The sequence below is a fragment of the Channa argus genome, chromosome 14 (assembly GCF_033026475.1).
Source record: "Channa argus isolate prfri chromosome 14, Channa argus male v1.0, whole genome shotgun sequence".
Taxonomy (NCBI): domain Eukaryota; kingdom Metazoa; phylum Chordata; class Actinopteri; order Anabantiformes; family Channidae; genus Channa; species Channa argus.
The window spans coordinates 6,386,442-6,397,104 of NC_090210.1; the positions used below are offsets into that span (position 1 = coordinate 6,386,442).

General features: G+C 40.6%; 1 protein-coding gene across 4 annotated transcripts in view; it reads right to left on the reverse strand.

Annotated features, from left to right (window-relative positions):
* LOC137098370 (neurocan core protein-like) overlaps positions 1-10,119 on the reverse strand; it is a 37,242-nt gene extending 27,123 nt beyond the window's left edge. For 2 of the 4 annotated variants that reach the window (XM_067474567.1, XM_067474570.1), the window contains exon 1: positions 4,553-4,596. In XM_067474567.1, the coding sequence (XP_067330668.1) occupies positions 4,553-4,581 (29 nt within the window). In that variant the 5' untranslated portion in view covers positions 4,582-4,596. Of the gene's footprint in view, positions 1-4,552; positions 4,597-9,715 lie in introns of those variants that run through there. The other 2 variants (XM_067474569.1, XM_067474568.1) reach the window with 2 other exon arrangements.
* Between the last annotated feature and the right edge of the window lie 544 nt (positions 10,120-10,663).

The following is a 10,663-nucleotide window of genomic DNA, read 5'->3' on the forward strand; positions in this document are numbered from 1 at the left end:
AAAAATCCAACCAAACAACCACAGTTGATAATTGAAAACTCAAGCTGAGATAAATGAGCTACCTTAGCAGCAGAATGATGTATTGCAGTAATTTTATTTACTCGAGTTATAATGTAATACCAAATAAACAACAGCATATCTGCAAGGACACTTGGAGCTTGTATTCACTGTTTTCCATTTAGTAAGCCAAGACAGACCATTGTGTCCGTGTGTGTGTGTGTGTGTGTGTGTGTGTGTGTGTGTGTGTGTTTGTGTGTGACTGGCTGTAAAGCATTCACACTGTGATGAGACAAGGTGACCTATGAACCAATCCACTATTGGCATTACATTACATTCATTTGGCAGATGCTTTTGTCCACAGTGACTCACAATTTTTACCCAAGACACACTCCACCACCAGAGATACAGCTGCCTGCATTAGTAATACAAATGTTCGAAAACAGGCTATCAGATGTTGCAAAGTCTGATTTGATCTAGCCGAAAACAGGCTGAGAAATCCATTTATGAAATATAACTATTCTTCATCTTAAAGAATAAGATTGGATTACCTTGTAGTACACTGCAGTAAAAATGTAATTCTGGTCCAATCTTACTGCAAAGGGGAAATCCTACCACACATCAGCAATGAGCTGCTGACTTTGCTAGAGTATTTGGCGTGAGCCCAATGCTTCCCCCCTCAATGGAAAGACGCCTCACACAGATCTTTACTGGCCCATACTAGTATGAATTAGAGATGAAGATGACCTGTAGTCTTGACGTTTTCCATAGTAATACTGATGTGAATTAAGCTAACTCTAAATTATGTCTCAATTATTTTTAGCTGTCTTGCGGGCAAAAACGTTTTATTCCTTCCTGACTACACAGACTTTACCAACAGAGACTTCCACCCTATAGTTTAGAATATTTTGATCTTAAAGCAGTCCAGCATGTCTGGGTTGTTTAGATTTTAGTTACATTAAGTCATTGATTAATTCCAGAAACCAAATGGCTTCTCTGCATTTACCAAGGTAACAGCAACTCATGCCAACAGCATCCCTGATGTGCAGAAAGAAGATTATGCAACACTAGTTCAAACCTTTACAAATTACAGGAATAATGGTGGCTCTCTTTTCTGACCATGTGAAAGCTCAGTAAAACCTCTTTTCCTCAGAAAAACATTCCTTTCAGATAGTAAAGGGCTCGGTGACACCTGCCAAACTACACAGTCATTAAACAACAATTTGTTCAGCGATTTTTAATAGTGGGTCTTGGTTTTAGACTTTCTGAAAAAGGGGATTCTGGTGAGAGTGAAACCCTGCTGTGACACAGACTTTGAGGCTTTCCGTCTCTAAAGGTGGGTTAGGACCTTGTGATGGGCTGTGACAGATTGGGGTCGAGGCGTTGGACTCTATGCATGTTGAAAACCTGGACCATTGCTTGAGCTAGCTGGATGGCTGACAAGACGTTTCTTAGGGCTTGGAGAGGGTCATGACACTAAGGAGTTTGCCCAGCCTTGCAATCGGAGAGCATTAGAGAGTGCTGTAACTGAGGGCCTGGGACCGACAGGAGCCCAGCTGCCACAATCCACAGCTACAGAATACAGAATTCAGCCTTTGGACATCTCTATGGATGTATGCCTATAGACAGCAGCCATTCAACGTTTTACCAGAGGGGATTTACAACATACAGTGCACCGACCATTCAACCACACCAGCAGAATACTAACCAGTTCCACCCTTTGTTAAGGACGAGACATCAGATGTTGTTGAATACCTCCCGCTAAATCGCCCCTCTTCACTTTCACACGCACAGTTGTGTCTCGAGGAGAAAAGTCTCTAAAATGCTTCAGTGGACTTCAATGTGGATGTCCATCCGACACATTTTCACGATGTAGTCTGAATAGGATGTATTCTCAGAGCATTGTAAGAGCCAGTGAGCGGAGTGACAGAGATCTAAAGAGAGCTAACAGACGAGGCTGGCAGACCTACATCATGGCTCAGCACTAAGCTGTCAATCTGTGGAAGCAGGAGACCAACTGGACTCAAAGACAACATGACACAGGCAAGATGACCCAAATCTCATTTAGTTCTGCAGTTGGTGGGAAAATTGTTTAAAGTAAAAACACTGAGGGGAACATGTTGTGGTTGTAAGGTAAATAATGATTGTGAACACAGAAGACAATTTATGCTTACAGTGTCTCCATCACACTGCACTGAAATGTGCGTGTGCATGTGTGTGTGTGTTCACAGACTGTAAAAATGTACTTAATCAGGCCAGGTTGGGTCCCATGTTGATTTATGAGACACACACACACACACACACACAATGCAGTTATGGTACAGCTACTATAAAGCTTCACAGCCACTGCACAAGGTCAGTCCTAGAATCTGTTGTGTGCACAAAAGATATACACACCAACACATACAAACTGGCACCTGCCCTCTCTGTTTAATACAGTGTGTTGAACCATTTACACTCTGCAAGACTAAACACAGATTTCAAATAAAATAAGTTACTATTGCTATTTCAGTGAAGCTTTCCATTTTACCATGAAACATATGTACTATATTAAGGATCAGATGGACCACTAAACTTTCAGCCACAGATGTGACATCAGGGCTTGAGAATTGCATCTGATGTGGTTCTACTTTGGATCAGAACTCTGGGCTCTTCTGGCCAGTTCCAAACACGAGATGTTTGTGTTCATTTGGCTGCTCTGGTGAAAGTAATGCCAAACCAACATTAAAAAAACTGTTGACAGAACTGATATATTAGTGTTACAATCTACAAAGAATTAGTGGTTTAGTATAAAAATCTGCATTTCAAAATGAATTTAGTAAACAAATATAATGTGACCAAACCATTTGTTACCATTTGTAACCAAACCTGTGACTGAGTATATTCTCTGACTTTGAAAGTACCACTTCACTACAGTAGGTAGTAAGAAAGCCTGTTAAACATGTTAAAAACATGTCAAACACTGTTAAATCCATCACATTTTAATTTTGCTCTTGTGATTGTTGTTTTGGAAAGGCTAAAACTCTTGAGATCGTATTTATATGCAATGATTATCTTTTCATTAATTTTTTTTCTTTTGTGTTTTCCATTTGACAGGTAGGGCATTGAGCTCTTCTTGCCCTTAGGGAAATAAACTTATAATAACTTCCAAAACCTATTTGGGACGTTGCATGATGAAAAAAAGCAGCAGCAGAATTAATGTCTAAAAATATGAGGTGGTTTTTAAGGGACGGTGTAAGAAATCCATCCTGTCAGACTTTACAACACCTTACAGTAAGAATCAACCGTCTTTCTTCTTCTACTTCTCTTTTACTTCAATCATTCATCCATTATCTGTAACCACTTATTCTGTTAAGGGTCACAGGGGGGCTGGAGTCTATCCCAGCTGTCATGGGGGTTAGAGGTGGGGTACACCCTGGTCAGGTCTGCTGTCTATCTCAGGGAGAGGACAGAGACACACATTCACACCTACAGGCAGTTTTGCTTCACAGTCTTTGGCCTGTAGGAGGAAACCACCCAAGCATGGGGAAAACATGCAAACTCCACACAGGGATTTGAACCTGGGACCTTCTAGCTGTGAGGCAGCACCACCAAACATTTTACTACCATGACACCCATTTCTTTTACCGTGTCTCACAAAACAACTACGTTCAAAGAACAGTGGCATGAAAAGCAGAATACCAGCTCCAGATGAGTGACAGGCAAAGTGGAGAGCTGGGAGAGGGAGAAGATGAGGGAAAAGAAATGAAAAGAAAGGTTGTTCTGTCACAGTTGTGACAATAACACATTGCCATGATAAAAGGTCTGTCAGAAGCTCTATTATTTTCTTTATTTGCTGTTTGTTGAGAAATGGCTGCAGCCAGTCCATCTTAAATAAATACCTTAGCTTCCATGTGATTACACAGAAGCAGTTTTCATTAATGAATAGTAAAGATGAGAACACAGTGATAGCAGAGGTGATTTGGTGTCATAAAAGGCACATTAAACCAGAGTGCATAAACATTAATTGCTTAAGAAATTGAAAACAAAAAGGATACTGCAGAGGAAAAGGGAACTGAGCTGAGGTATCCACTTCTTGCACACAAACACACAGATAGCCTTTGTGTTGATGGAGCCTCTGTGGTGACTAATCACTCTCAAAGCAGCTAATGACTCATGCAGTTCTGGCCTGGGCTTCAGATGGAGAGAGGAATCTGGAAAGCTACTGGTCCCTCGAGTTCAAAATTACACACTCCATCCTTTCACACAGACACTATTGATCTCACTGAGCATCAGCACAGAGGTTAAACCAACTTGATAACACGCTAAGGGGAGGCCATGCTAAAAATCTGGCTAGATGTGCGTGCAGTAAAACACAGGGAGAAGGTGATGATCATGCCACCAGATCCCTGAGAGACAAGAAAGAGACAGAGAAGAGTAATTTTTGAGAGGTTCTTTTGTAAAAACTGTCGATATTCAAAAGCTAGTTACATACTCCTTTCCTTCATAATTCAGTATTGAAAGCAAAGTAGACTTCTGATGTTTAACGCATGTATAACCAACGTTCGGTTCATACCTGAGAGAGATTGACAGCCTTTGTAGCATCCATCTGTTTCTGATCTTTCTGTCCTGCTAATAAGCTGCCATGGAGCTACACTCGACAGACCTGCAGCAGATGACTTCATACTGGTTATGCTCATTTTCTCTCCCCACCTCTTCATTCTCAGTCTCTTTCTGGCACCAGCATATGTGTGTTTTGTTGTGCAAGCATGTAAAAAGGTGTAGTTTTGAGATTCAGTGCATGTTAGCCAATTGTGAGTTGGACACAAAATAAATTCAAGTGCATTTGATTAACACATATCAGCGTGCACATAAAAGTGTGAGAAGAGAATATTGTAACAGCACTGACTAATACAGCAGAGCTTTTAAAGAAAATAAAAACCAGAATTTGCCAGTTTCAAAAAGGATCAAATCACACAGACAGCAGAAGATTTGATACTAATGAACGCTTCCGTCAAGGAAGAGCAATAACTGTATTTTAACAAAATTTTAAAAAATATAAATATTTATTGTAAGTTAAATGTATACAGACATTAAGTCAAAATCATCAGACTTACTTACATGAAAAGTTTGACTTTAATACTGATATAATGTATAACATAATGTAACAAAAACAATCATAACATGAACATACTATTCCATAATCTTAAGTATCATATAATATCAGTTACGATGACCAGGTCCTTCAAATCCAATTATTTTAAGTATATAAAACATTTCCTTTTAGCACACAAAGTGCAACTTCATCATTTATTTGCAGGCATATATCAGGATACCTAATGAGCACATGTCCAATGTTCACTGTCGGCCCTATTTCTTCATCAGCTCCAGGGGCGGAATATCTGGCTTTTTAGCTGCTAAATGCACCACTGCCTTCCTTACAGCTAGTTGCTAATTATGTCTGCCTGCTATGTGATGCTGGATAGGTTGATCGGAGTTCTTTTTACTGAAAATGATATTAAGTGAGCATCAGTATATGAGGTTCAACACATAGAAGGTGGAACTTATGTTAGTGTTGGCATGGGACACCCTCTGCATGCTCTACTATGCTCACCCTCCGTTGAGATCCACCCTGCTCTGCCCAGGGCTTCAGGTACTCATTACTTTAATGTTACAATAAAGGAGTATGCTCCAAACCTTTACGATTAAAGCGGAAATAATTAGTCAGAGTCTCCCTTTTTATCTTCTAAAACTTTTAGAAGATACTCTCTCCACACTGCTGCAAGTGCTGTTCAATGAGTCAGGTTCACAGGAGGCTTGAGGCACATTAAGATAAGTTTTAGAACATATTTCTAGTATTATACATTTACTGTATATATAAATTGTTGCATGCTGTATCTTGAAGTAAGTAGCAATGTTAAGGGGAATAATCAATTTGAGGTCAGACAATAAATGGTAAAAATGTACAAATAGTATTGTTTTTATTTAACTTATTATTGATATTTCATTTATGTTTACTCCTCTAGCCTATGGGATCAATAAAGTTGTTTTAAAGTTGAATCTTAAATTGAATCTAAAAGTATGAATCTATGGGCAGTTAGTATGATGTGTAAATGACCACTACATCAGCTGTGGTCTGAAAGAAAGCAGATGTCAAAGGTAAAAGTTCAGAGGTCAGTTCTTTGGGTAACAAAGCCAATAAAGGCTCAGATGCATGAGAAGCATCTATCATCTAGAGAATAATGAATCTTTGGCCTCACTCACTCTCAATGCATGTTTTGGATTATCAGAGCTTCCATAAATGCTAGATGTCTACAGGGAAAGGTGGTCCGAAGAACAAGCAGCAGTGCATTGAAAGGAAACAAGACACACAAACATACACATGCTAGTAGCACCCCCTCTCTGAATGATGTGCTGACTCTGTGGAATATCAACAAGGTGAGGAGAGAGAGAAAAAAAGACCTGTGTCCTTCAAGTGTTTGTCACCAGCACCTCATTCTCACATCAGCAGTTAAGAATAACAGCAAAGAATTGCTGAGTGGAGATTTTTTGAAAGAGGATGACATTAGGGGAAAAGGCAAAATAACTTCCATAACTGTTTACTTTCACATTACCGATTCTTGAGATCTTCTCTGTATAAGCTGATATTAGCCAACTCTAAGACCAAACGTTTGTCTTTCACGAGTCACTAAAGAAGAGGCCCCCAGCCAGAGACAAAGAGGGAGATCTTTCTCTTTGTGTGGGGGAGCTGTTCAGCTGTGGTCCCATCTACGCTGGTAATGATTGGCCTGGTGGGCTGCTTTAGTCCCTCCCAGGCTAAAGACTGAAGTTGATTGATGGACTGGTTTGTCCAATCCCTTTTGTGTTTCAATGTGGGGACGCAATCTGTGACGGAGGTTATGTACCAGAGAGAGTGAAGGACCTTATGTTCAAATCCAGCAGCTCAAAACACAAACTCGTCCGTGCTGTTTTTCTAGTTGACAAACTTTTATGGTCAGATCACTGAGATTTGGGAGCTGTCCAGTGCTGAAAATGATAAGTCATTGTTAGGCTAAAGTCGGTTCCCCCTCTGCCTCTAAACGGATCACAAAGTTCAATGAGATCATAACATTCCCACTTTTGTCACTGTGTAGTTCTCTGTTATATACTGTACACTGCAACAAATATGTCTCATAAGACAATATTCACTGGGTTCTGAAGGAAAGAAAATTAACACGTTTTCAGGGCAACATAAGCCTGTGGCTGTCGCAGAGGTGCAGCTTATTTTTATCATACCTAGGCTCCTGTAGGTGAGTGCTAGTACTGATTTACATTTATATCGGGCCATTGTGTTAGCTATTAACAATGTATTAGGGTGGAATCGGCCCCATCATTCCCTGGGTGACATATTGGAGTGGGCACTTTCAAACCATACAGAGCAATATCAAACCATGAATGAGAATTACATTTGGCTTCTACTGAAAACACATCATCAGCAAGGATCTTGAAAAGCATTCATATACTGTAAGTAAATCAGAGGAAAAATGATGACCAGCAGGGAAAATCTGTCGACACTGAAAAACTACAAAATGTTTAGGCTGCGAGTAATCATTATTATTGTAATGATGCCTTTATCTTCAAAATTATTATCTAAAATATCTGACAGGAGTAAATAATCCTGAGCACAATTCCACATTTCAGTTTTTGTTTGACTAACGGTCCTAACCCAAAGTTATCCACATACAACACATAGACAAAAATAATGCCTTTACTTTTGAAAAGCTACCAACCAATGTTTGCATTGTTTCTTGGAAAATCATTATTTAAATTGTCGCTAAATAATTTTCTGCTGACTGACTGAATTGTTTTTATTTTTTGGTGTATGAATAATAGACAATTTGAAAGCCTAACTCAACTTGGGTTTTTTTATTTATTTGACTAAACTTTTAAGAATTCATGCTCTGATATCTTTCATTGAAATGCAGCAAACTGTGACCATTTTGACGCTAAATTTTAGATATTTTTGCAGTTTTGATTAAACAATGTCTTTAAGTTGTTTAAAATCATTTCTTTGTCTAATCAATTAACTGACTACACATTTCAGTTCTTCCTTATTTCATCTGTCTAAAAGCATCTCACCACTCTTTTTCCATCTTCCACTAATGCAAAGTGACTCCTCCAATTGCAGACAGCTCACACCTAGACATGATAAACAATACTGAGGCTGACTGAATGCAAAGCGCGCAGCAGCAGAAGTGAGGCAGCCGAGCTGAGCTTGTACTCTACTTTAAAAATCAGACTCTTTTCTTCTTAACACCGCTATCTGATCCCTCTGCTCATTTGAGTGCAGTCATTTACATACACAGATGAACACACAAACATGCTGTGTGCGTGCCAGGACTCATGGATGCGCACATGCTCTTTAACAGACACACACACCAACTCATACACATACAGACAGGATGAAAAATGCATGCTGTAAACTTTAAGTGCTCTCAGCCTCCTTCCTCACTATTCTCCTTTCTCCTCCTTCCTCAAACTCCTATGTTATCTCTCATACACACACACATATTTCCTCAGCTGGAGCTGGTACACAATGTGGCGTTCATGCTGTTTTATGGCGCTGACACACAGCTGGTGGTGGGTGCACTAACAAGACCAACAAAGAAAAGACTTGGACTACTTCAGACTGAAGTGGTGAATGGAAACAGGACAGGCTTTATTGGGCTGCAGGGGCTCTCATATTCTCAGACAATACAGCTCATTTGTCAAGGTGACCCAAACTGTTTTCCTCGTTCGGTGTGATTTGTACATGCCACCGTTTGTTTACAGAGAAGACAACCATTCATACAAGGCTTTCAAAGACCTGTTCACCTGCTTGGCACCAGGCAATCACTCATTGTACATTTTTGTTAGTTTTACAAGGTGCAGAGACGTGAGATGCTCTAATGCAAAGATAAAATACTATGTGAAGCACACCCAGCGATGATTAACAACCCAGTTTCTATACTGTATCTTTGATGTCATGCCTAGCTGACAGCTGTAGAGGGGAACCACTATAGGATCTGATCCTGGCAGTTATTCAACAAATGCTGTTTGTTCACCAAATGACTCTGATGTACACAATAGAGTTTACAAACCCCTGTTCTAAAGCTCAGACCTGCTGCCACAATTGCTTTCTCTATCCTATCTATCCTCACCTTTCATTTATTTTAATGTTCCCATTACCAAAAGAAGATTTAGAAACTGCGAACCAAACAATGAAATTCCTTGGAGGTGAAGCCATGTAAAGGACAAACTAACACGGCTGCTTGGGGAGTTGATGATTTGTGCCTGCTCCTACGTGGTTCGTAAATAAAGACCAATATTAAAAGCTTTGAGCTGTAAATAATTCAAGATATCCCAAACGGGTGCGATTTGCGTGAAGCTGAGGCTGTGATCGTGCGAGAGGTTCGTGCTGATTGGTCCACAGAAACACTTATTCATATACAGTAACTATATGCACAGATGAGCGATTAAACACACTTCCAAATTCGTGTCAAATAGCTGCTTCGGTGCCTCGGTGCTTATTTCTTCAGTTTAACCAAATGTGCGGTTTTATTTTCACCAAGAAAAATGTAATCACTTTAAATCGGCTTACGGCAGCTGAGCGGTCTCAGGCGCCTCCTGGCACCCGGTGACTTGAGATATAACACACTGACCAATGACTGATGACATAAAACGTCCGTGAGTCAAATCATGTGAGTGCGTGCAGTCTTACCGTATCTGACAGGGCGAGATGAGTCTTAATGGTGCAATTCTTTAGGATATGAGGAGAAGCTTCGCGCCTCGGTGCAGGTGCTCTCCAAAGCTCCCACAGGGTGCGAAGACGGTAAACGACGAATCAAGGGTGAAACCGCACTTCGCAGAGGCAGAGAAAAACCGGGGTGAGTGCGAGCACAAGCGCTCCGCGTCTTGGACTTGTCACTCCTTCCCTCAGTCTTACCTTCACCTCACTGAGCAGCAGCCGATGCGCCGTTCATCTTCACACACACACACACAACATACACACACACACATGCACAGAGCAAGGTGCTCCCTCCGTCCCCCTTCTCGCCGGCAACGACACTAAGGGAGTGAAACGAAATCAGTTTGAACAAAGAGGCAAGTGGTGACAGGCAGACGGCTCCAGCGCCCCCATTCAAACAGGGGGGAAACGAGGGTGGTGGTGTGGGTGGTAGGAGGACGGTGGGGGTGAAAAAGAGAGAAGGGGGTGTACTTTACATGGCCATAATCCGATTTGTAAATCTCAGAGGTTGATCCAGTGTCTGCGAATTAAATTATAATTTACCCATGGGCTTATAATGGCAGTCTGATTAAACCAACTCACGTACTCCTGTCACTTCCTCCCCGTTTCTATACATTTAAACAAAAAAACTGCAACTTGTGTAAACGCATATAACCTTCAGGACTTGTGTTCCAATGAGGCAAACTAGTGATCATGTGTATCTTTATATTTCATATGCAGGGACTATGGTTGATGTTGAGCAGACATTAATTTAACAGCTGATCGGGGAAATCACAGGTGCCTCAGAGTCATCTCACAATGGCAACGACTAATATTTTTATCACTGCAGAGATGGTCAGTAGAAACCAAACAGCACCAGTCTTCATTAGTACATTTGAGGGAAAGGAGAAAAGGATTATTTGTTGTTGATGGCAGCTCTCT